General features: G+C 55.9%; 1 protein-coding gene across 2 annotated transcripts in view; it reads right to left on the bottom strand.

Annotated features, from left to right (window-relative positions):
• Positions 1–27,092, bottom strand: part of GFRA2 (GDNF family receptor alpha 2) — an 82,645-nt gene that overhangs the window by 45,801 nt on the left and 9,752 nt on the right. The window contains exons 3-4 of one of the 2 annotated variants that reach the window (XM_006180211.3): positions 24,845–24,928; positions 5,397–5,751 (exon numbers count right to left, since the gene is read on the bottom strand). In XM_006180211.3, coding sequence (XP_006180273.2) covers positions 5,397–5,751; positions 24,845–24,928 — 439 coding nt within the window. The remainder of the gene's footprint in view (positions 1–5,396; positions 5,752–24,844; positions 24,929–27,092) is intronic. The other variant, XM_032470849.1, reaches the window with a different exon arrangement.

Here is a 27,092-nt window from a genome sequence, read left to right as displayed (position 1 = left end):
ACCTCCCACAACCACACACACCACACACACACACAGGCATGTGTGCACAATCTGGACCATCCTTGTAATGAGTGTAAGCTGAGAGAGTAGAAACCAGAAGACTGTGTTTAAAATAAAATAGTAGGTCATGGCCCACTGGGGGGCTGGGGAAAGAGAGTTCAGCCAAACCCCATGGAATCATTCCAAGAGATTCTCCAGGCTTTCCAGACTCCATATCAGAAGCGTTTTAAAGGAAAGTTCCTCTCCCGGTCCTACGTCTGCAGCCCTCAGGCCCACGATGGGACAGAAACAAAGGCAGAAGGTAGGATGTGGGCTCTCGGGCTGCAGCTTCAAGACTGGCCGGACCCACAGCTCGAGCAGGGAGTTCCCCCTCGCCGAAGCTTCCTCCCTCGGTCACTGACCCCAAGCTGACCCTGGCCCAAAGAGCAGGGGGAGGGTGCAGAAACTCCTCCAACAGCCCCGGGCCCCAGCAAGAGAACGTCCTTGTTGAACCAAGGCGTCTTCAAACCCGTCTGCTTTGTGGTTAGTGCCATCTCATCAGGCAGCGCGGCGGGGCCGTCGAACACCACCCAGGGGACGCTCGAGGCCCGGCGCGAGGCGGGCCACACGGCACACCCGCGGGCTTGCTTTGATGCAGGGCCGGGTGAGCGGGACTGGCAGAGCTGCCCCCCCCCCCCCCGCGGGGAGTCCTGAGCCAGGATACACTCAGGGAGAAGCCTGGGCACAGCCAGGCCGACTCCCCAAGATGAAGGGTAAAGGGGGCCAGGCAGGCCCAGTGAGGTGGAAACGGCGCTACAGCGCTAGAGCATAGGGCGTGTCCTAGGAGATGCCGCGGACAAGGGACGCACTCCCAAAGAGTCAGCCCAGAGGGGCTCGCCCGTGACCCCCACCAAGGCCAGCTCTGCCTGCTAAAGCATCCAGCAAAGGAAGGCCTGGGGCTCCTCACTTCCTGCTCCAAACACCAAGCCACTGGGCTCTCCCACTTCACAGTCAAGATTTCCACCTGTGGTGCCCACCCTGGCAGGCAGCCAAGGCCAGGAAGGGAGGGAGAGCACCCCTTCCTGAGCGGAGTGGAGAACTGCCTGTTCTCCGATGCTCTGTTCCACCTCCCAGGCTCCTCCACAGACCACAAGGACACGGTCCAGGCATTAGCAAGTCAGGCCTGCAAGAGTGTGGAAAGAAGTCAACGCCTCTCCCAGATCTGCCCTCCCACACCATCTGCCCTGACGAAACACCTCTGATCACTTCCTCTTGGATTAAGAGCTCCCCTCTCTGGGAATATGACCTCAGGTGGAGGCGCAAGGGGAGAAGGCAGACTGGGAAGCTGCTGTGGCAGGCTCAGATCCAAGGACCCGGAAGGGTCCTCGGAGAATGGGGAGCATCCTTGTTTGATCAATGAAGAAGCCGAGGGCATGCAGGGTGAAATGGTCCATCCAGGACCACTTGGGAGACCAGGCACAGGGGGAGCACAGACGGTCACCATGGCAACCACCTCCACCCGCCACCCATCTGCCTCTGTTTCTCCCTCGTGCGCTTTTCCCACCCACTCTGAGTCACCGGCAGAGCTCCCCAAAGGACATTCGGCCACGCTTCACAATCCCTTAAATCCTGCCAGACTCGGCCTAAACGTGGGTTCTGCCCTCATCCCTGCCCTCCCACTGGCAGGAACATACTTCAAGTCAGCACAGGGATGGGAGTTATGGAAGAAGAGGTAGAGGGATACCCTGGTTCGAGACCAGGAGCTCACCCCGCCACATCCGGGAGCGCCTGGAACTTTCCACGCAGGACCCAACTCAAGAATCCAGACCCAGCACCGCTCATCAGTCCTGTGGTTGCTGCATTTAACTTGACATCAGGATGCATGGAGCTCACAGGCTTGTCTTGTGCTTCTCAGAAACCAGCAGCCCGTACATCCTGGGATGGCCTCATCCTTGATTCTCCCAATACTCGGTCTTGTTTAAACATCATTTCTGATTCTACCACATGACATTTATCCCCCAGTTCTACCATTCCTGGCTCCTCTCACCCCCAGAAAAACAAACAGAACCCATCCCAGGCTCTTTAAAGAGACACAGATGTCACACAGGCCACCAAAATCACCCTGCTCCAAGCTCTCCCATCTCCCTAGAAGCTGCACATATTGTCCTTCTTTATGAACACCACTAACAGGGGGCAGATGGCGTTCACAAGGCTCCTCTGCTCAAGACTCCCCTGTAGAGAGACATCTGCGTGAGCCTTGACGCCAGGCTGGCTGCCCGCCGGTGCTGGGGCACCTGGCCCACGGGTGTGCGCGGTCCTGACCGCCCCGGCTGGCCGTCCCTGGGCTGGGACTCAGGCTGGCCCTCCAGCCCCTCGGTCCCTCCTCCAACCTGCTGTCCCACCTCCACTGCGTGTCGCACCGTCTGACAAAGACGGTTTAGCATTTAGGACAAGGCGAGACTGCGTCTCCATCCAAGAATGAGCCAGCTCCTCCCGTCACACGTGGCCCATCAAGTCGCTTTCTCTCAGCCCAGCAGCCCCGCCAGAGCGCACGTGCGGCCTCTGCTCCGGACTGCCTTTTGTGGGCCCCAGGTGTCTCCTCCTAACCCTCCTCCTCTTCACATAGTTTTACTTTAAATCGCCCCAATCATTTTTTTGTACGCAATAAGGTATTTTTTTAAGTAAGCAGAGAAGAGACTACCTTCTTCAGGCTTTCCCAGCCCTGTGAGCTCCAGGGATCTGCCCTTCTCAGAACTCCAGCTCGTTTTCCAAACCAAGGTAGCGCTTCCCCTTCAGCTACACAGGCCCCGAGCTCCCAGGACACAAAGATGCGCCCTTCCCACCACAGCTGGTCCCCAGGTCCCTGCAACAAGGTGGCTGCTACCCACCGCCTCCGCTCCTGTCTCCCCGTGGGGCTGGACCTGCTGCCATGGGCTTCCACACTCCCCACTCACACACACACACGCACGCACGCACGCACGCACACTGTGAGGCACCATGCTGCGGCCACTCCCTCCCTCCCTCAGGAGCCCTTTCTCTTCTGGATTCTGGCCGGCTCTCTCCTGGTTGTCCTTCCACCCCCCAGCCTCCCTGTCACAGCCTCCACTTCCTTCACCCCTCCCTGAAGAACGGGTGTTTCCAGAAGTTCTGCCTCACTGTCCACACCGACAGCTTCTCTCACTGCCAGAACACAGAGGATGCCCAAATCCTCAGGCATTTCCAGGCACGACTCCCTCCTGGGCTCCACCAACCCTCCCTGCACCGTCTCATCACTGCCATGGCTTTAATCACCAACAAGATGCCCAAACCCATTTCTCCACTTCAGCTTCTCTACTGAGCTCCAGGCCCATAGGTCCAAATGCCCCCCAGGCATTGCCATGAGAATGGTAATGCCCCCCAACCCTCAGATGCTGCGCATCCAATACCCCTCACCACTGAATGGGTCTGTTGCCCCATAATTATTCAGCCAGGAAACATGGCGGTCACCAGTCATGCATCCATTCTAGTAACATCTATGGAAAGCTCACCACGCACCAGGCTCTGCGCAGGACAAGGTGTGAAGGAGACAAAACAGAAACGGCTTTGCCTCCAGGGAACTTTCAACCAGTCACCCAGTCCTGTGGAGGCTACTGACCAATCCCTGCTGAACTGATACACTGCTCCCCACACCCACATCCGCTGTCTCAGGCCAGGCCCGTGGGCTGCAGTGGAAGGAAAGCACTGAAGATCGAATCCAGCCTGAAATACACGAGCTGGGTGACCTTGAACAAGTCCCTGTCTGTGTCTCTGTTTGATGACAGTACCTACCTTGTAAGCTTGTTGCAAGGATTAATGGGATAAACCACCCAATAGGCCACTGTCTGTATACAGCAAGCAATCTCTGCTTATCTGCTCAGTTGGATCCGTCTCCCCGGCAGCCTCACCTCTGGCCAGCCCCTCAACACCCCGTGGCCCACACTCCACGAGCACCCACCACCCGCAGGTGCTCATGAGTCCAGGCCCTCTCGCTCCCTCCAGCCTTGGCCTGCGGCCTCATTCCCTAGCTTTCTCCTCATTTTCTAAGGTTCAGCTCACAGCCCCGTCCTGTGGACCCCCAGGCTGAGGCAGGCGCCCCTCCCCTGCGCTCCCTCCTCTGGGGACCCGCAGCCCTCAGCCCACTGCACTGGGATCCCTGCTCTCCCCCTCTGTCTCTCCTTTTGGACTGGGTTCACCTCTGCATGCCCAGGCCTTCGAACCATGCGCTGGATGCTACAGGAGCTCAATAAATGCTTAACCACAGACGGGAAACACACAAGAGGCGAGTTTCAAGTCACCGGAACAAAACAAAACATAAAACTTCCTAATACTTAGGCTACACTTATTAAGCAATGACTGTATGCCAGGCTCTGTGCTAAGCTCTAACACACATGTCATCTAACCCTCACAATAACGCTGTGCTGTGGGTACTTTTATTCCTGTTTCATGGGTGAAGGGATGGCGACTCAGGCCATTTGAAAAACCTGCTCCAAGTCACACAGGTATTAAGTGTAGAGGCCACGAGTCAAACCCAGGACCATCAGAGCCCCCCCATGCTCCACCCCAACCCTAGCCGGGCTCAGCTCTCAGTGTGGAAGGAGCTGCCTCTCAGACATATGACAGCCCTTCCCTGGCTGCCACAGGACTTCACTGGAATGTGGGGTGGGGCTTCCCTTAGAGGTGGGCCTCAAGTCACTGAAGATCCCTTCTGATTCCAGCCTCTAGGATCTATGATTTTAAATTAGGAGCTCTTTGGAAGGTTTATCTTGGTTTCCCCATGGTGCTCAGCATGAAGCTGGGCACCCAGCAGGCAAATAATAAACCTGTGCTGATAAATGAATGGACAGATGAATGGATGGATGAACGAATGGATGGCTGGATGGATGGATGAGTGAATGGATGGACAGATGAATGGATGCATGGATGGATGAATGGATGGATGGACGGACGGACAGATGGATGGATGGATGGATGAAATGGATGAATGAGTGAATGGGTTAATGGATGGATGGATGGATGGATGGATGGATGGACGGATGGACGGACAGACGGACGGATGGATGGATGGATGAGTGAATGGATGGATGGAGGAATGGCTGGATGGATAGATGAATGGATGCATGGATGGATGAATGGATGGATGGACGGACGGACAGATGGACGGATGGATGGATGGATGAGTGAATGGACGGATGGATGGATGGATGAAATGGATGAATAAGTGGACGGATGGATGGATGAATCAATGAATGAACAGATGAATGAATGAATGAATGACAATTCATCTTGCACACGTCTGAGTCACCCTCTTTGCCGGGCTCAGGACTGTAGCCCAGGGGACCCGGGAGCGCTGAGCAGGCAGCGCACCTGGCCGACTCCCCACAGGGCTGCGGCGCCCCTACCTGCACAGGTGGTCCGTCCGGCACAGGCTGCGGAGGTCCAGGCAGTTGGGCTTCTCCTTGTCCTCGTAGGAGCAGCTGGGCAGGATGGTCTGGCGGCGGCGCTCGGCGCACGCCTGGTCCTGGCAGGAGCAGAAGAGCATGCGGTAGGTGTACTCGCCCGGCACGCGGTCGAAGAACTGGCGCAGGGCCTTGTGGCACTTGCGGCGGTTGCAGCGCTCGGTGGGCGAGATCTCGCGGTTGCAGATGGAGATGTAGGAGGAGCGCAGCTTCTTGCAGTTGTCGTTCAGGTTGCAGGCCTTGGCGGCGTCCAGGCAGTGGTTGCTCTTGGCGCTGACCGCCGGGTCTGCCCCTGTCCCTGGAGGGGAGGGAGGGGACTGTCAGAGGCCCAGGCTGGGGACACCGCCCAGGCCCACCTGCTCTGTGCCCCGGCTCCCTCATCTGTGAGATGGGGATCACTCAGCAGGCCCGCCCTGCAAGGCGGAGCTGAGGACCAAATGAGCTAGTTCACTCAGTCAGGTCTGCAAAGTGCTGCGGACAGCACCTGGCACCGAGCAAGCTGTACATCCGGGGCACTATTAGGATGACGACTGTTAACACAGAGTCTTACTTAAAACTTATCATGAGCCCAAAAGGCAAGCGACGAGGTGTCCGTGGCCCTGCGTGCAAAAGTGGGAAGTGGGGAAACTAATGGACTGGCTCAAGGGCACGCAACTGGGTAGCAGTTAAGCCAAGACGGGCCCCTGGGTACCCAGCGGCTGCACCGGCGAGCAGGGCTTCTGGTCAGGGAGCACTGCTGGCCCTTGGGAGGGCAGTTCTCATCATGGGATCTTCAGCACCCAGGGGACAAGAGCACCATCCTCGCCCCCACCACTGTAGCCACTGAAACCGCCCCCACGTGCTTCGAAGGGTGCGACTGCGGCCAGCGAGTGCCGAGACCACTAAAAGCAAGCGCCAGGCTGGGAGCTCGGCAGAGGGAGGTGGGGGCTGAAGGCCAGCCCGGGACTCCGGCAGGGCTGAGCCCTTCCCCAACCGAAGGGCAGACGTGCTGGATGCTCGGACCTCAGTGTTACAGCCGTGGCTTCAAGCTTCATGCCACTGCCCATGAAGCAGAACGTCTTGGGCACAAAGCTGTAATTCTGGGGAACTGTCAGGCTCCTTCTGTGGTGGCCACCCCACTCCCCAAGTCTGAGCCATTCTGAAGGGAACCCACGGCAGAGGGACCACCTGACCCCCCACCACCAGCCCATTCCCACCCACAGAGCACCCCTTGTCCATCCTGATGACAGACAGAGCGGGGAGGCAGGCATCCAGTCTGCACAGGGCCCCCCTCACGACGATGATCAGGTGAGAGCCGGATGGGAGATCACCTAGCCCTACCTCTTCATCTTACAGATGAGGAAACTGAGGCACCGCATGGGTACGGGGCAGCAAACCAGAGCAGGAGCCCAGATGCCACCAGCACCGTGGTACCCAGGGAGAACCACCGATAGGATGGCTGAGCCATAGCCTTTCAGTCATTCTCCATCCATGTAACAAATGCTTTTCCATCTTTCTTGAACACCAGCCCCTGTGTGTGAGGCCCCGCCCCACAGGGGATGGGAGGGGCTAGGGTGAGGAGTGCTGAGGCCACATCTACCCTCCCTCAGCACTTCCTGCACAGCCCCAGTGCTCTGATCACGTGGTCACTAAAGAGCTATGGAGTTCCCACCTCCGCACGGCCCTCTCCCTGCTGGGTGCTCTGCTGGACATAGCCAGGGAGGAGGAGGGCCCTCTCGAAGACCTCACAAATCCAGCTAGAAAACCAAGAGGCAGAACAGCGGACTGGTTAAGACTGGATGTTCTGAAACTGAGGCTTCTGCACTGATTCCTGGTCCTGCTACTGATAAGCTGCGTGGCCTGGGGGAGTGACTGGACCTTCCTTTGCTCAGCCCCTCTCTTCTCTATAGACACCCACTCCCCGGGACCCTCCACTCATGCACAGCCTTAAATGCCATCAATAAGCTGTCAGCTCCCAAATTTATATCCCCAGCCAGGGCGGGGACCTCACACTTCTCTGTCCAACTGCCTGCTCGGCAACTCTACCTGAAAGGCTGACACCTGCCTCTCAGACCACACCCCATGTGCTCCCCCAAGGCTGTCCCCACCCCCTCTGAAAACAACTCCAGCCTTCCAGTGGCTCAGGCTGAAAATCTTGGCATTTCTTCGCTCTCTCATTCACACGCCACATCAGAAAGACCTGGCCATTCTTCCTTCAGAATCCATCTGGAATCCATGCAGAATCCAGCTTCTCACCACCACCACTAACACCTTGGTCCAAGCCGTAGCACAGCATGCCAGCAAGGGCCTCCCTAGTCCCTCCAGTCTCCCTGCTCTGTCCTTTCACTCCCCCACCCCCACCACAGTCCCCTCTCATCACAGCTGCCGTGAACCTCCTAGAACGTAAGGCAGATAATGCTCGTGGACCCCAGGGCTTCCAGGGGCTTCCCCGTCTCACTCAGAGGCCTTGCCAGGGCGCTCAAGGCTCAGTATCTGTGCTGTCCAACACAGAGGCCACTACCGCAAGTGGCCATTGAACCTGTAGTGGCACCAGCCCGAATGAGATGTGCACACCAGATTTTGAAAACTCAGTAAGAAAGAAATAATAATATAAAGCATTTCATTTCAAATATTTCTTTACTTTGATTCCACACTGAAGCACTATTTTTAATACAGTGTGTTAAACAAACATATTAAGGTTAAGTTCACTTGCTTCTTTTTAACTTTTTTAACACAGCTATTAGAAAGTTTAGAATTTAAATATGGACTCATAATATATTTCCATTAGCCAGGGCTACCACCTATGACTTCATTTCCTACTCAGTCCCCTGCTCACTTACTCCCTTCCAGCCACAGTGGCCTCCCTGCTCTTCCTGGAATATGCCGATCATGGCCTGACCTCAGGGCCTTTGCACTTGCTGCTGCTTCTGCCTAGAAAGCTCTCCGCCACTCCCATGACCACACAGCAATTGCCAAAGACTGAGCCATCACCCCAACAGCCTGCCCAGCCAACAACAGCCCTCAGAAGGCAGAAGGAGAAAAGTTCCCTCTCTTCTTGTAAAAATAAAAGAGGAATTAGAGCAGAAAGAAAATCAAGGTTTGTCTTCCCACCCATTCAATTAACAAACCTTCATGGAGGGCTGACTATGGGCCAGACACTTCCTAGACACACAGCTGGGGTCAAGGCCGAAGTGATGCTGATACGTCAGGGAGGTCAGGGTGCTATCTGTAAGAAGCAGAAAGGAAAGCTTCCTGCCCAGATCAAGGGGGTCACAGAAGCAGCGATAGCTCTACTGAAACCTACAGAACGAGGAAGGGGAAGCAAAAAGAGTGGAAAGGGGGTCCCAGGCAGAGGGAACAAAGGGCAGGGCCACAGGCTGGGAGGAGCTGGCAGCAATGCAGGGTGCCTGGAGATGGAGCCTGGAAGAGGGACCCACCAGAGATGACGCTGGGGGAGCCACGCAAGGGCTTTCGGCCAAGGTGGGTGGGGTGTCACGTGATCTCCCAAGCAGTTCCCTGAGCTGCTGCCTTCTGCCCAGGCCAGGTGGGGACCCCAGGATGCCTGTCTATACAAAGGCTATTCCGGGCGCCGCCTCCAAGGGAGGGCTCTCCCGGGCCAGCTGGGCTGTTCCTTCAGTTCAGCGCACCTGTCGGGAGGCTGGCTGGTGGACCGAACAGCCAAGCAGCCTGAGGCCAAGGCGGAGGAGAGTGAGGACGTGAGGGACCCCAGGGAGGAGCAGGGCGACAGCCGCCAACGAGCAGCAGCTAATTTCGGCCCGCGGCTGCGCTCAGGTTCCCAGGTGCTCTGTCCCGCTCCCCTCGGCGTGTTCTGGAGCTAATGCAGTTTAATTATAGCCTCAGTGGCTTCCATTTGGAGCTTGAACTGCGAAAGCTTTTGCTAAGGGGGTGGGGAATGCAAATGCCTGGGCCAAAACTAAATTGTTAAATTTCCTAACAACAACCAAAAAAACTCCAAAAAAGGTGGCGATAGTAACGCAGCAATCGCCTAGTTACCAGGAAGATGCCTCTTCTGATCCTCCTGGAGTGGGGCCAGGGGCCAGTGGGCCAACAACGGCCCGGCTCCATGGCGGTGAGAGAGAGGCTTGGGGGCTGGCCTGGCGCCGGCTCTCCTGTAAGTGAGGGACTGATGAAGCATATGCCATGCCGGGACATCCTCTTCCCAGCCCATCCACTGCCTCTACATCCATCTGCACTCAGGCACCTTAACCTTGGGTCCAGAAGGCTTTCTTTTCACCTTCAAGAGTCCCCACTGGGGAGGAAGAAGGTGCTGGATTGCAAACACCAGCCTTGCCCAGCGTGGGCCGCCGCCACTGAATGAAAATGTCCAAAGAGCGGGGAGGGAGGCCCACGCTACACCCCCACCCTGCCCCCTCCCTGTACAGACCACACAGGACCCCTCCCAGGCCTGGGCCAGCCCGCCCTCCCGGCCTCCTGCCGAGAAGATCCCAGATGGGCCAAGGAGTAAATGAGAACTGCTGCTTGGGAGGGAGAGGGCGGTGGGATTTAACCACGCCAGGTGCTTCCCGAAATCTCAGCTCCATCCCCTGGGGACACATTCTGGCTTCTTTATCCCCTCCCTCGGTGAGAGCAGGGCAAGGGGGCCCAGCTGGAGAGAGGCTGCCCCACCCCAGCCAAGCCTTGAACCTCTCCTCTCTTCCCCCCTGGGGTGCCGCCTTGAGCCAACAACCATCTGTCCCTAGAACTTCAAGCTCATATCCTTGAAACATCTGCTTGTATAAAGATGGGTTTACCAAACCACAGTTACCCGGGTACCACCTATACCATTTGACCATCTGCACTAATAATTTTTTCTTTAAATCCCTTCTTTCTTAAATTAAGTGACATGTTTAAATCCCTTCAACTGACTTACTTTTTAAATTTTTCAATAGCTATGTAGATTTAGCCTAAATGAGAACATCTATGTTAATTCTGAATTTTTCCTAGACAGGTTAAAATGCACTGCTCGTCAAACTAAAGTATTTATCTCTACACCCATCTCCCATTCTGGCAGCAATGAGCACGCCCTTGGAGGGAAGCCACTGATGTAGACTCAAGGTTCTTAAACTTTGGTGCATTTGTGACTCACTCAAACTGCCTGTTGCCCACAGACGCTCAGCCCCACGCCAGACCCTTCCAGTTGAGAGCTCGGTAGGCCGGCGCCCAGGAAGCTGGATTTCCCAAGCTCCCAGTGACTCAGGGGCTGCCTTCCAAAGCTAGAGAACCAGAGACTCAGGGGAGACACAGAGCTGCCCCTGGTCTGCTCCCCAGCCACACACACACCCTGACCCAGCCCACAGTGTACCAAACCCACCGCCGGCAGAACAGAGTTTATGGGCCTCTGTTGTCACCAGAGCTTGTCCCCTGGGGGGTTCACCCCTCCTCAGCTAAGAAACCCACCAAGGCAGACCTTCCAGCCACAAACAGGCCACTCCCTGGAGGAGCAGAAATGAGATGCTCACCTTTCCACGATGCCAATGGGACCCAGGCTCGTTCAGCTCTCCCTTCCGGCCTTCCAGGAAACCACCAAGCTTGTCACTTGCCCCTAATCCTGCTTCAGGAGGCCACATCCACCATCAAGCTGACCCTGGACCCCTGGCCCATGCTCTGCAGCTCAGCCACAGCAGCGGGAATCAGAAACCTGGGCCCTAATTCCATGTCTGCATCTCCCGGGTGTGGGAAACCCCCCACGAAGCCTGGCCCTCTCTGGGTCCTGTTTCCTCACCGGGAAAATGACAGGTTTTGACCTATATGGTTTTCTACACTTCGAGACTCCCCGGCCTACCCCTCAACCCCACACACACCAGAGCCAGACTCAGGGCTGGAGGGAAGAAGGAAGCTCTCCCATCCCATCCTGTTCCTACGAGCAGGCTGAGGGGAGTCCAGCCTGCCCTGGGCGAACAGAACAGCGTGCGTGCACACGGCAACACACTCACACGCACAAGGGCTCACAACCGCACCTGCCTCCTCCACGCACGGTACCGGGTCCCTGCCGATCAAACAGCTGTCAGCCAACAGATGTTTTCATGTGCTGACTTCATGCCCTAGAAATCCAGCTGTGAACTGAAAAGACAGAGTTCCCAGCTCTCCAGGGGCCTTGATTCTAGTGAGAGGAAGACTGGTGATCAACACAAAAACAAATAAATAAGGCAATTTAAAGCGCTGGTAAGTGCGATGGAGAAAATCCGATAAGCAGAATTTGGAAGAGAATGAGTGGGCCATGAGGGGGGAACCTATCCAAGTTGAGAAAGAACGATGGATAGGAGTGAAACAAGCAAAGAATACGAAGTAAGAGAATCTCAAGCAAAAAGAAGAGCAGGTGCAAAGGTCCTGAGACAGACGTGAGCTCAGCGTATTTACAGGCAAAAGGAAGGGAAAGGTGTCTGGAGCTTCCCAAATGAAGCAAAAGTAAGAGGGAGAGGAAGCCAGAGGGGCAGTCACTGGAGATCACGGGGGATCTTGCAGAGCAGGGTTAGAACTTAATATTTTGCTCTAAGACTGCAAAGTGCTTAGCAGGTTTTAAGGAGGGGAATCATCTGACCCCTCATGTGCTTTAGCTGATGTGTGGAAGACAGAGTTCGCATGAAGGGGTGGGGGTAAAGAGGACACCAGGCACAGGCTGTCACAGTAGCAGGTAGAAGATGGTGGCAGCTTGGAAAGTGTGTAAAAATGTCAAAAGAAAGAAAATGAGCCCATTCCAGCATATAATTTAGAGATAAAGCCAACAGGGTGGGTTGGATGCTGAATGGGAAGGAAGAGAGAAATCAAAGAAAACTCCTAGGTTTCTGGCCTGAGCATCAGGTGGATGGTGGAATCCTTTTGCAAAACAGGAATTCCTTGTAAGGAAGAAGGAGGGGCAGAAAGGAATGTTTCCAACTGAAGTTTGAGAAGCCGATGAAATGGCCACGTGGGGACGCTGAAACGCAGGAGGATGAAGGAGCCTGGAGCTCAGGACACAGATCTGAGCTAGAGATAAAATTGAGCATCACTGACATTGGAGGCTATTTAAAGCCACATAACGACATGAGGTGGCCGAGGCTGAAGGCAAAAATAAAGAAGAGGAAAGGGGTCGGGACAGAGCTCCACGTGCCATCATTTGGAGGGGACACTGGGAAGGAGTGGACCACGAGGTGGTGGACAATCAGAAGATGCTGGTAATGAGATGGAAGCCAAGACGACAGTTTCAAAAAGGGGGACAGTCAACTGAGTCCAGATAAGCAGGGGCACAAGGGGGAGCAGAGAGGCACTCAACCAGGAGAGGTGGGCTAAATAAACTCCAACCAGGGCTGGATGGAAGGCAGGAAGGGTGGGGAGGAAAAGCAAGGGGTGGGGAGAAGAGACTCCCCGCCTTCCCTGTGGGGTTGCAGCCACCCCCACCATTGCCTCCACATCTCTTGTCCTCCAAGGCCACCCATGCCCAACTCTCTCTCAAGATTCATTAACTTTTTTTTTTTTAACAGAGGTACCGAGGATGTGCACTCTACCACTGAGCTGTACCCACCCAAGATTCATTAACTTTTACATCAGTCATGGGCTGAGCACCCACTATGTGTGGAACGCTGCTGGAGAAATGAACACAAGTGACAGAACTCCTGCCCTCCTGGGGCTTACGTTCCGATGCGAACGAGAGACTTTAATCAAGTAACAAATGGAAACTGTCCCCATGGGCTTCATGAGCATCCCTGGCTGTCCTGCTTGGGGGCTGCGCTGGTGATTAAGAGCCGGGACTCCCAGCAGTGTCTTGGGAGGTGGAGGACCTGGCTGGGCCACCAACCAGCAGAATAAGTATACACAGGTTATGCAACCTCTTTCAGCCTCATTTTACTCCTCTGCAAAATAAGGATACAACACCCGCCCTGTCTACACACAGGGCCACACTAAAGATTACACAGGATCATGTGGAAGCAAACATCACAAGCAGTTTCTAGCCCACAGCAGTACACAATGAAAGCTTGTTTAAGATTCTGTTTCCTGCTGTAGGTGGGAACGTAACTTGGTGCAGCCACTTGTGGAAAACAGTATGGAGGTTTCTCAAAAAACTAAAATTAGAACTACCATATGACCCAGCAATCCCACTCCTGGGTATATATCCAGAAAAAAAGCCAAAAACACTCATTAGAAAAGATACATGCACCCCAATGTTCACAGCAGCATCATTTACAATTATCAACATATGGAAACAACCCAAGTGTCCATCAACAGATGACTGGACAAAGAAGACGTAGTGTACACAGTGGAATGATACCCAGCCGTGGAGAGCGACGGAAGTTTGCCATTTGCAGTGACCTGGATGGATTTTGAGGGCATTCTGCTAAGTGAAATAAGTCAGACAGAGAAAGACAAACACAGTATGATATCACTTATATGTGGAATCTAAAAAAATGTAACAAACTGGTGAATCTAACAAAAAAGAATGCAGACTCAGATACAGAGAACAAACTAGTGGTTACCAGTGGGGGGAGGGCAAAATAGGGGTGGGGGAGTCGGAAATACAAACTATGGGCTGTAAGATGGGCTCAAGGATGTATTGTACAATGTGGAAGAATATAGCCAATATTTTGAAATAATTGCAAATGTAAAGTAACCTTGAAAAATTGTATTAAATTTTTTTTAAATGTGTTCCCTGATAATGACACCATAATAAAGGTGTTTTAAAAAAATGTGCTCCCTGGCTGGAAAGACCCTCCACTCCATCTCTCCATGTTCACAGGGCCCTGCTAGAAAGTGGACTGTCCCATGTGCCTCTCGCTCCAGCCTCACACACCACACACCAAAGACAAAAGGGTCCCCAGCCTTCCCATCGGTGAGCAGAACTTCAGAGCTCCCTCTGCTTATTCAAGAAGCCTAAGAGAGCAGGATGACAGGGACCTTTCTCACCTCTGGGCCCCCACACCCCTGGGAGTGCCGGCCAGGGGCTCCACGCCATCCAGCATGAGAGTGGTGGCTCAGCTTCCCCGAGAAATGACCGGCCAGCCCCAGCACTGCCCGCCTGCCAGTCCTCTGCCATCACTGGAGGCCCAGGGATCCAGCGGGACCCCAGCCTTCACCCCTTACAGCTCCAGTGTGGCCAGGGTGCCCAGCCTCCCCCAACCCACCCCAGCCTTAGCCCCAGCTCCCTAGCATCCTCCATTCTCTCTCCCCTCACCTCCAGCCCCACACAGTCCACAGCCACCCCAGCACTCTCCAGGGCATCTGCATTTTTGGAAGTAGGTCAACCCACCAAAAGTCAATTTGATGAATGGCAAAGTCACTGCAAATCAATTCGAAGAAAATCAATTGCTTTTGAATATCGTTCTACATTTTGACAAATTTTAACCACTGTCAGAATTCTTTCTCCAATTCTTCAAAAGGCACATTAGTCTTAATTTTCTGTTTCTAGCAATTAAAAATTAAAATTTCATTATTTCATATTTAAATGAAACTTTTTCAGCCCCTTTTGAGGGCTCTGTGTCCTTTTAAATGTAGTTTCGGGCACATTTTTCTAAAATATTTAGAATTTTTACCCTTCTCACACCAATTCCCACAGTGGCCTGTCAGCTTTAATTTTGTATTCATAACAGTTAAAAACCAAAATCGAGGCACTTCCTATTGATGTGGTTCACCTAAATCCTCGGTCAGCTTTTTTTCACTTGTGATGAATGGACGTGGGAAGACCGGAAGCACCAATCATAAGCTAACTCTTTTTTTACTGATTATGAAATATACCTTTCTCGCCATCAGAAGTCTACATCAACTCCCTGACCCTTAGATTCCAAAAAACTGAACAGATCTTAAAATCCAGCTATGAAGACCATTTGCAAAAATCTTCAGAAGCCACGAAAACCATTCAAATGTGAATTTCTAAAAGCTTTAAAAATAATGGAAAGAAACAAGTTCTGGCAGATCAATAAATCTGGTAAAATCAGTGACTTGGTCATTTAGGCAAACTGATTTTGAAAGAAGCGACCACTGGGCGGCTGTGGGCAGCTGAGCTCCTGGCCCAGACGTGGTGGGAGTCTCGCTCCCTCCTCACAGTCATTTCGGGACCATTTCTCCTCCGAGGAGATTCCGGACACCAGTCCACCGCCCTACTGCTCCTTGGCACTGTCATCTACGGACCCCAGTTCCCCACTGCCCTTTCTCAGGAATCATCGCACACCGGCTAACTGTCGGCTCCACCTCCCCGCACCCCCCGGGCACCCTGCCCGGTGGCTCCTGCTCCACACTCAGCCTTCCAGCCTGGGGAGGGCTCCTCCCACCCTGACTTGGTTCCCGCTTCCTCACTGGCGCTGGTCTCAGCCTCCTTTGCTAGCTCGTCCTGCTCTGCGTGGAGAGCCCCAGCCTCCCTCTCTGTCTAGGTGACCTCGTGGTTCCACAGCTTTAAACACCATCTCTATGCTCAAGACCCTCCATCTCTACATCAACTCTGACCCCTCCCAGAACTCCAGGCTTCCATCCAACTGCCTACGTGGCATTTCCAGGTGGAGCTCTAACAAGCATCTCAGCCCTCACGTGGTTCAAAGAGAACTCTGGATTTCTACTCCTTGCCCACAACCTGCTCCTTCCCTTGTCTTCTCCATCCTGGTACATGGTGGTACCCTGGTTGTTCAAATCTAAATTAGCAGAGTCGTCCTTACCTCCAGCCCCGCCTCCCCTCAGCTCGGCCCACAGCAGCTCCTGGCTCCACGCGTCCTCTCCATCTCTCCTGCCGGCTCAGCACCTGGGCGGCTGCGAAGGGTCTTTACCGCTCTCCCTGCCCCAGACCCACTCTCCCTCTGCACGAGTCATCTTTCCAAAAGCATAAATCATGCTGTGCCGCGCTGGTATCTAAAATCCTCAAAGGTTTCTCGTTACTCTTAAAATGAAATCCAGACTCTTAACTGGCCTGCAGCACCTTCGGGATCCGGCCCCTGCCTGCCTCCGTGGCCACCTCCCAAACCATCGCCCCACCTCGTCACCATCCCACCCCTAAGTCCCACCCTCCACCACGGGGTCCCCACCTGGGGGCCTCTCCCCTCCTGTTCCCTCTGCCATTCCCAGACCTTCCCACGCTGGATCCTTCCCGGGAGCCAGACTTTGGCATCCCTCATCCCGAGTGGCCACCAGGCACCTCTGTCCGTCATCCTGTTTTCGCCCTTGCTTAGCATTCATCACCATCTTCCTTTCTGTTTTTGATAATCTGTTTGTTGCTCCTTTGGTTTTTCTCTGTCTAAGGCTAATCGAACATAAGCTCTGTAAGAGCGGCAGAGCCCTCTGTCTTGTTCGCCCGGGTCAGGGCATGACACGCCAGGGATGCTCCGTGAGCCCGCGGGATGGACTCGCACACACACCACATCTGCAGGGACGGCACCTATGCGGCCAGAGTCCCAGGACATAACCTCCAGACAGTAGGAAGCCCCAGAACACAAACATGAAGGTCCAGTGCTCTGATCTGTGTTGATCAGGAGGAGAAACTTCCATCTTCTAAAGCCCCCCTACACATTCCCCCCAACCACTGTTCCCAGGGCTTCCCTGCGAAAGTAAGAAAGGGGCTGAGGACATGCTTGCTCCCGGAGGGAAGGGCCACCTCTCCCCTCCTGCTTTCCTACCCGGGTCTTCTCCATGCCTGCCTCCCCTGCGTCCCCTCCACGTGCAGAAGGAGGCCACTGCCAAAACCCACAAACACACAGCACCCGACACACACTCGCCCCCTCCACACATACACACACCTCTCACACATACACACCACTGCACACACACCCCACCCCACACACACACACCACACACACACACTCCACAAACACACACTCCACCACACACACACACATTCACCACTCCGTACACAAATACATCATCCCACACACACCACATCCCACACACACAACACCCACACACACCACTCCATACACACCACACACACCACCGCACTCACACACCACACACACACCACCTCATACCAACACACACACCACACACAACCTCACACACGCGCACCACCCGTGCACGTACCACACACTACACACTTGCACACACTGGACCCCAATCAGACGTGTTCCTCTGTCTACATGTGCACGGGGTTAAAAGGCGGTTGGGAGGAGCACTCCCAGGGCGGTTACTCAGACCCCGCCTTGCAGCTGGATAGAGGAAGCAAGCAGGGCTCCCGGCTGAGCCGGGGGAGCCGGCCTGGGGGGGACAGAACCCCGCAGAGCCATCTCAGGAGCCACGGAAGAGCCCAGAGCCGCCCCAGCCCCGCTGCTGGCCGAGTCTGCCTGCCTCACAGGGCCAAGGGGAGGCCAGCAGGTGGCCCCGGAAGATGCGACTGGAAGGGGACCAGGAAGTACCTCCCCAGCTCCCCCGGGCAGAGACCTCACCCCAACCACGGCACCTGAAATTCTACCACTAAAATGCCTCTCTCTGGGGTTAAATTTTGTTCTCTCCTGTTCTTTTTTTTCCATCGCAATTTCTTCCTTGGACACAAAGGCAAGCAAACATGAAGTCACCAGCACGCTCACACCTCTGTGAGCAAATCCTTCTGCCCACGGGCAGGAGCCTGGGGTCACCGCACTGACGGAGAGGAGAGGGGACTGCAGTGCGGAGCTCCCCCCGTGGGGAAGGTGGCCTCCTCCCGTGGTCCCCTGGCGCACCCACCTCACACTCCCTCCCCCCCACCCCCCTCCTAGGCCCTCAGACAAATTCTTCCTGAAGGGGGAGGTGTAAAAGGTGACAGGGCTGCCGCTAAGGCCCAATTTTCGTTGACACTCAGACTCTCTGACAGCTGTTAGAAGAAGAATGTGATTTTGAAATTTAAATAACACGCTTCTGCATTCGGCTCAGGGAGACAACCTGAGGATAAGCAGTTTATCGCCTGAGCCACCATGTGGGGGGGGGGGGCAGGGGGGCAGGGAGGCAGGCTGCCTGTTCCTCGCGCTCCTTCCCTGCCCTCCCTGCTCAAACCCCCACCACCTCCTCATGGGGCTGCCTCAGCACGGGACCTCCCACAGGCACCAGCCCACCTTCTGCTCAGCGATCCCGGGGAGGAGGGGCTGGTGCGCAAAGGCTCGGCGCCCCCTCAGTGGTGCCAGGGCAAGGAGGGGGCCTCCCTGGGCCGCCAGCGGAGTTAAGCCAAGACCAGCCCTCCTCCCGCCCCTACAACAGCCACCGAGGCGACCTTCACCAGGGACTGACTCGGGAGCCCCGGGCTAAGGCTCTCCCCTACCCCAGGGCAGCTCAGCCCCTTCCCGGGGACCCGGGCCCCCTTGCCAGGCAGTCACGCCGAGCGAGCTCTGTTCCAGAGAATCGCTGGGCAGGAGTCCCCAAGGGCCTCCAGTCACTGTCCTCCAAGCCCACGAGACCCAGAAGGTGTGTGGTTCCTTCTGAGCCTGGCCTCCGGGCACGGTACTGCCAGGAGTGTCATTCCCAGATCCTGCTGTCTCCTCTTCCAAGACCCTCCTGATTTCCCCCCAGCACCGCCAACTGCAGCCTCCCTCCAGCTCTCGGGGTGACACTACCGCCATCAGTAAACCACCTACTGGGTGCCTAAGTGGCGTCTGCCTGCCCCGCTGGCTAGTGAGGACGTGGTCTGATTCCTTTCAAAGCAGTGTCTTAGGGAGTGTCTGGAACACACTGAAGACTCCAGGTTTCCTCTGAGATCCAGCCCCAGCCCCACCTCTTCCATGAAGCCATCACGGGCACCCCGCCCTTCTCAAAACCTCCAGCACAGCTGGCACGCAGCCCATGCGGGGCACCTCAGGCTTGCCTGGACCACTGGATCCTTCCTGGTGCAGGTCTCAGAGCTCACACTAAACCACTGGCTCCTGCCAGCCCCTGACCGCGTCACCCGTGGCCACCATCTAGGGAGCTTCTGGGCTCCGGTGCCCAGTGGGGGAGCCGGGCAAGCGTCATTGCCCATCCTTGCAGGCTCCATTTTACAGATGAGAAAATGAAGTTCAGAGGGGTCCAGTGACCCACCCTGTGGACCACCAGCCAGGTAGGGCCAGGCCAAGATTCCAACTAGGACTAGCAGGCCTCCAAGCCCACCTCCGCCCTCTATTCCAGGACCCTCTGTGGGCACGCATCAGGGGCGCAGTACAGAGCTGGGCACCCGGGGAACACGGAGCGGCGTGGGTGCAGGGACACAGACACACACCCACAATCACACGTGCGTGCCCAGCACACGAGTGTGAGCTCTGTAATAAGAACCAAGTGCGAGGACATGAAGCAGAAGGGTGGTATCTCTCAGGCGCCATCAGTAAGGCTTCTTGGCATGGGTAGGTTCCCTCCTCTCCTAAGCCCCCACTGGAGCTCCAACCAGAACTTTCCCCAGGCCTCTCCTGGCTCCATCCAAGCAAGATGACCCACCCCCAAGGCTTGCTCGCCAGCCAACTGAGGATCTCACCACTCATCGTTTCTTCCCCCAACCCACAAAGGTCCCAAGCCCAGGCCTCCTGCCAGCCTCCCTGTGTCCCCTTAGCTGCAGCTAAGGCCACAGCAGCTCAGCAGGAGGGACACACTGACCCTGAAAATCACTCAGTCACCTCCCACTCCAGGCCCCGCCCAACACTATCGGGGGCAGGAAGCAGCCTGACATCACCAAAAGCCATGCACCCATCTCCCAGACACAAGCTCCAGGCCAGCCCGGCCCCAGCCGGCCAGCAGCCCTTGGAGAAGCCACTCCACAGTCAGTTCTAAGTAGCTACATATTTTAGTGCGATACGCCAGACACTGGACCAGCATCTCCCTGCAGATCCTCATTTAGTCCTCACAAACACTCGAGCAGGTAGGTGTTGCTATCAGCCCCGTGTTTGTGCAAGAGGAAACTGGGACTTAGAGGTGAGGCACCTGCCTGAGGGACACACTGGGCAGCGGAAGAAGCAGGACTGCATGCCAGTCTAGTCTGTCCCTTCTCTTGGGGCTTCAGTTCCACTGCTGTCAGGTGAGAAGTGGGCTTAGATGATCTCTGAGTTCCCTTCTAGCTATAGAAGACAAGACGTGTTTGCATAACGAGGCTCCGTGCCCAGGCATCCGGCAAGGCTGATATCAGATGCTGGAGGTCTCGGGGGCCCCTGGCCTCCCCAGGAACACAGAGGACGCACTCACTTGACAGCCCAGCAGAGGCCATCTGCCTGCTGCTTCTCTCCCTGAGGTAGAGCCCAGCGGCTTCCAAGGGAAACCACTGCCCTTCATCCTCACTTTGATGGCCTCACCCCAGGTGGATGGGGCACTTCCCTTCGTTCACTATCCGCCTCACCCCTCTGCAACCTCTTTCTGCCAGAACCATCTCTTCTCTCTCCGAGAAGCCTTCTCTCTTCTCTCCACCTTGTTCCATCCTCTCCTGCCTCCCCAGCTGGGACCAGCTGGGATTCAGGACTCATGGGGTCACAGGTGCGTGAGGGCGGAGGAACTCTCAACTTCAGCTCCTCCACCACGGCAAGCCCCCAGGAGGCCTCCCACCTCTACTGAGCACCCTCAGCAGAGAGGACGGCTGTCACTGCCTGTGCCCACCTTCACGGAGTCCTCTGGACCGCCCCTATTACCAGGCATCACATTCTCATTTTACAAACACGGACACTACAGCTCAAAAAAGCCCAGCAAGGCCCACGATCACACTGCCCTAAGCGGTTGAGCCAGGATTCAAAACCCAGCACTGTCTGGCTCCAAGCCCGCACTCTTCCTGGGCACGTAGCTGCCTCCAGAAACACTCATTTCATGGTTCCCGGGGAAGTTTGAATCCATAGAAACAGGACAAACCTCACTTCTTCTCCGTGAAATCTCCCTTCCCATCTAGAAGGCCCCAGGCAGGGCACCCGGATGCCTCCAGCAACATTGTCCCCATGGTTCAGGGCAGAGAGACTGCTCCCCTCCTGGCCTTGGACTCAGGACTAACTGGACACCAGGACCCCCAGACCCAGTCACCAAGCCCAGTGCCCGTCTCTGACGCGGGCAGAGGGCAGGGGAGGACACGCCCTTCCCCCAGGGCCTCGGCGTCAGAGAGTGTTGAGGGGTCCCAGCAGCCCTCTTGGCTAACAGAATCCCAGCTAGACTTTCCTAAGAACCCCCACAGAGAGAGCGGGCAGAGGTGAAGAACACACACACGTTCCAGGACAGTAACAACCGAGCCCCCAAGACACAAGAGCACCCTTCTCTGAGTCCCTGGGCCCCACTGGGGCCGTGCGGCCTAAGGGAGCTTCCGCACAGAGACAGTGCTGGGGACAGAGCAGCACACAGCCAAATGTAAGTGTGTGCACGTGGGGAGGGGCTCCATATACTCCTGCCAGGCGGCGGCCTGCCCATCCTTAAGAATCAGTGCAGGACCTTGGGTCATCGAGGCTGGGCCTTCCGAGCCACTGAGCCACAGTGGGGTGACAGGTGCACCTCTCAGGCCACCGGGCAGCCAGGCAGAGGCCTGGGACCACCTTAAGGTTCAAGCTGCCCTAGTCCCCCTGGTGCCAACAACACGGCCACCATCCATGAGCCTGGAGGGAGAAAAGGCTGCTCCAAGCTCACACCTTCCTTCTTCAGGGAAAAAAAGTAAGTTCTGGAGCAGGGAAATGGCCCGCCCAAGCCCATCAACTGATCCATGCAGAGAATGCGCTGGAATGGGGCTCCCAGCTCCCCATCCGGCATTCTCTCTGCTATATGCTCCCCCCCAACCATGGCCCGCTCACTTGGTTTCTTGGTGGCCGGACCACCAGCTATGTGGCCACATTTCCCCAGAAAGAGCCACCCACACACCAACCCCAGGGCTGCTGTGGGTGGAGCAGGGTTCACAGGAGCAAGGAGGGCCTTGTCCACAAGTGGGGAGCGGTCCCCAGAGCCCAGGGATCCAGGGTCAGCTGAGGCCCAGTTATGTCTGAGCAGCAGGTAAAGGAAGCCAATTCAATGAGCTGCAGATCCAGTCATTTCCTCATTTGTCCTGTCAACACCCTTGTCCCGGAGTGTCAAGTCCGTTACAGAAAGATTTTCTGCTCGGAAGACACTTGTGTCAGTCCGGGAAGCAGCAGGGCCCTTGGCTGAGGTGAGGGCCTCTGCCCTTCAACCTACAGGGAGCAACACGAAGCCTGGAGGCAAACAAAACAATGGAGGTAAACCCAATGGCCCCCACCCAGGCAGTAGCATCTGAGCTCCTGGCAGGGCAGGAAACGGGTGCCACCCATCTCCTCCATCTGCTGGGGCCCCCAGGCTCTGTCTCAGAAGGAGTGACCCAAGGTGGATTCCCATCCAAAACTAACCAGCAACTGTGAGAATCAGAAAGTGCACAAGGAGGGGCCTCAGTCAGCCCATCACCCACTCCAGCCCTGAGGGATGCGCAAGGGCTCCTCAGGGAGTCAGCACAGAGCCCACAGGCAGGGCCAGGAGGGAAGCTCAGCTCTCACCCCACTGCCGAGATGATGGTGAGAGCCCCTGGCAGGGCACTCCATGCACAGACCATCTTCGAAATCTCTGTTCCACCCACCACCACTCCCGCCCACCGCCAGGGCCCGAGGTTGTATCCAGATGGTCAGCCTTTGGCCAGTGCCTCCCTTTTCATGGGGCCCAGGATGTCTCCACCAGGTACATGTGTATCAGCCCATCTCAATCCCCTGGAGCACACATTCTCAACCAGAGAGGAAGGTGTCACCCGCAAGGGAGCAAAAATGGGTTCCTGGGTCGGCCAGAAAATGTAGACATTACAATGGTTTGCAGGCCTCCAGGACTCAACCCTACCTGACAAAACTGTATCACTTGTCATTTGCTGCCATGGACTGAACTGTGTCCCCTCCCCACTCCCAAATGCCGAAGCCCTAAACCCCAACATGACTGTATTTGAAGATATGGCTTTTAGGAGGTGATTAAGGTTAAGTGAGGTCATAAGGGTGGGGCCCTAACGCAACAGGATTAGTGTCCTTATAAGAAGAGGAAGAAATTCATTTTCTTAGTCTTTCTTCCTCTCTCCCTTCCCTCAATCTCTCTCCCTTTTTTCTCTCTCCTCTCTCTTCTCTATCTTCCCCTTCCAATCGCCCACTTCCTTCCCACCCCTGCCCTGTGAGGACACAGTGAGAAGGCTGCCGTCAGCAAACCAGGAAGAGAGCCCTCATCAGAAACTGAATCCTGCCAGACCCTGATCTCGGACCCCAGCCTCCAGAACTGGGAGGGCATACATTTCCGTTGTTTAAGTCTAACCAGTCCACGGTACTTGTTACAGCAGCCCAAGCAGACGGCATTTCTCTAGTTAGAGGGAATTTTTTTCTCCTTAGAGGGGCAATAATGAAAGAAAAATCTTGAGAAACACTGTCCTAGAGAATCCTTCATTTGAAAGGGCTGGGGTCTCACTGGAGAGTCTCTCCTTTCCCAGTTTAGAGTGGTGCTTCTCCACTGGCAGTGACCATGCCCCCAGGGGACACACTGGGCTGTCACAAGTGGAGGGGTGCTGCTGCCTGCATCCAGTGGGGAGAGGCCAGGGACACTGCCCAACACACTGCAGTGTACAGGACGGCTCCTGCCACAGAGAGCATTACCCCGGCCAAATGGCAATGGTGCTGCTGCTGAGAAACCCTGGTTTAGAGCAAAGGAAACTCTGGAAGGCTTCACATCCCGCCACAAAGTGCCGGGAAGCCTGAGGCCTGGGGCCCTGTACTCAGGGGTCCCATGAGCAACTTTACCCTGACCCCCTTTGAGCACCAGTGGTGACTCCAGGAAGAGCTCATCCCAGCCCCGACAGAGCTCCCAAGACTGGAAAGCATCTCCCCTACCCCAGGGCCCGAGCAGGGGCAGGTTGCCCTGGGCCCACTGGTCACCCAAAGGCCAGAGGGAACCAGGCCAAGAAGAAAGAACCAAAAAACTCCCTGGGATCTTATGCACAGACTGCAGAGAGCAATGCTGGAGCTCAGATGGGTCTTCTCGCTCCCCGGCAAGCCCAGGGAGGACAGGCTGGGAATCGGAGGCCCCCACCTAGTGGGATGTGAGCAGCGGAGCCCTCGGGGAAGAGAGGGAACCCCGGAGCAGAATGGATGTGATATGAGGCACCGGCAACCATGGCTAACCACTCCCACGTGCCCGGTAGCACACTGAGCCCACCCTCAGACCTCAGGACCATCCCTCGAGTTAGGTACCCTCCCCGTCGCACAACTGAGGAAACTGAGGCACAGAGAGGTCCAGCCCCTTGCCCAAAGCAGAAGAGCTGGAAAGAAGGACCCAGCCAGGCAGGATGGGTGACAAAATAGACGAGCGATCCCAGATTCTGGATTCAAGACCTACCCCATGGCAGGCTAATTATAGGCAATTCCCATAAATGGTTCAGGCCGCGCCCAACCTGGCTTCCTTCCTACAGATGAGGACCCCAGGCTCAGAGGTGTTCAGGGGCCGGCTGGCAAGCAGGATGCCTGAGCCAAGCCCCAGGCTCCATCTGCCGCCCCGGGGGACCAGAGCAGATCTGGCGAGGCCCCAGTGAGCCCACTCACCTGAGAAGATGGAAGCAAGCCTGAAGATGTCTGAGAGGCGGGCGGTCACCGGCTCGTAGGGGGAGGCCTCGTAAAACTCCTCACCTGGAAGAGAGAAGCACGTGAGACGCAGGCTCACAGGCTTCTCGGAGGGAAAGCGCGGCACGGGGCAGGTCAGGAATGGAGTGCCGAACACTCCTCTCTGACCAGAGCAGGTCAGAACAGCCTGTATGTCTCTCTCATGACCTCCCTGCACATCCGGCCCTCTGAGGACTTCTGAATGCTTCTGGAAAGAAGGCACAAGGGAGATAGCCCATGGAAGGCCAGATACAAATCCCAGGATTTGAAGCCAAAGGGCCTCCATAAACCTTCTGTACAACATCCTCATTTCACAGGAGATGGCCCAGAGAGGTGAAGCAACCTGCCTGAGGTCGCACAGCAACTCATGTCAGAGCTTGAGCTAGACTCTGGTTTCCCGGCCCCCACACCAGCACTCCTTCCCATCACACCAGGCTGGCCCTGCCCAAGCTAAGGGGACAGGATTTCCTTTTTGTTCCTCATCATGTCACCAAAAGAATCCAGGTTAAAGGTCTGCTGAGTGGAGGCCAGACCCTCTGCTCCTGTCTGACTGGTTCCCGGCTCCTGCACTCCCTACCTGTCTTTCCCACCACCTGCTGCTTCTCAGCCCTCTCCTGGGGGCCCTGGGGTGCACCGGAGGCTCTGGAGGGCAGCGGAGGCTCAGGGAACAGAAAAGCAAGCGAGTGACAGGAGATAAATGGCACCAGGCTGCCCTGGAGACCCACCACACCTCATCGGGGCTCCTGCCCCCTCTGCCAGCGCCTCGGCAGGAAACGAAATATCCTCTCGAGACTGGATGGTGAGGAGAAATCGATGGATAATCACTCAGAATGTGTGTGTGTGAAAGGGACGGGGGAGACAGGTGATGACCCACAGCCTCACACATTGATTTCCTGTCCACCCAGGGCCCAGGGCCACAGGCAGGTAACCCCTGCGTAAAGAGGAACATACTGTGGGGCAGCACCCATGGGGGCCACCGGCAGGAAGGTGCCGGCCTCGGGAAGAAGGGCCTTGGAACCTGCCTGCAAGGGACTCATTCAGCCAGGCTCCTGAGGTCACCCAGACGCTAGCCCTCAAGGCTCAGCCAGCCATCCACTGGTCCGCAGACCAGGCGTCTGTCTGCTAGAACCAGGCAGAGACCCGGAAGAGAGTACGGACCCCCAGAAAAGGGTCCGGCCCCCAGAGGACACGGAGGAGGAGCACTCCCCCTGGAGAAGTGGCCCCCGCTCTTCACTTCACCTCACAGGAGCATCCTTATGCCCGGCCACACCCCGCACAGGGGGTGCCCACTGGTCCCTGACGACTCACCTAATCCAAAGGTTATTCTTTCTTTCAGGCCTGTCTCCAATCCCACCTCCCCCCAGGACCTGCAGAGCCATCCCGGGCCTGTATGATCTCAGCATCCTCCACTCCACCCACCAGCCCTGGAGAAACTCCCCGGGGTGGGGTGACTAGCCAGGTTATCTGTTAGGGGCAAATAACACTAGAGCTTAGGAATCCATTCTGGAATAAAAACGATGTTAGATCGTGCTCCTTCCGCGCCAGCACTACGAAAGTGCTTTAGATGTACTAACTATGTAATCCTCTTAATTTCTCTAGAGGGTAGGCACTATTATTCTCCGTATTTTACTGATAAGGAACTGGGGCACAGAGACATTAAGTCACTTGCCTGAAGTCACACAGCTGGTAAGTGGACCGAGCCAGATTTCAAATCCAAGCAATTGGCTCCAGAGTCCATTAAACATTAAAAATACTGTCCCCCGAAATAAAAAGTGTTATTTTAAAACCAAATTGCTCTTACACAAGCACCATTGCTGCTTAACTTCTCATATGTCAGTCTCCGGCCGGCTGGACTGCACCCCAGAGCAGAGCCTGTCTCTGTCCGTCTCTCCTGCATCTGGCATGGCCCTGAGCCTGGGCACGGACGGGCTAGCATGATTGACTGGGGCAGGAGGTGGGTCTCTGGGGAAAAGAGCCTCTTCCACGACTGGTTGGGAGGGGCCCATCTTATTTAAGTCAACTCCTGTCGCCTGCCCTGGCAGCGGAATTCACTAGGGGGAGATCTGAGACCTGCCCAGCCGCCAGGCTGAAGACAAACATAGGATGTCAGATTCCGGGGCCATGACCTGGGAGATGACTCGTGGGAGAGGTTTTTGCTCTTCCCGTCTGCAGGCCCAGGGAGACCCTGAAC

This window comes from Camelus ferus, chromosome 31, assembly GCF_009834535.1.
Source record: "Camelus ferus isolate YT-003-E chromosome 31, BCGSAC_Cfer_1.0, whole genome shotgun sequence".
Lineage (NCBI taxonomy): Eukaryota > Metazoa > Chordata > Mammalia > Artiodactyla > Camelidae > Camelus > Camelus ferus.
The sequence above is the reverse complement of the archived record's forward strand: the minus strand, read 5'-3'. Positions and strand labels throughout refer to the sequence as shown.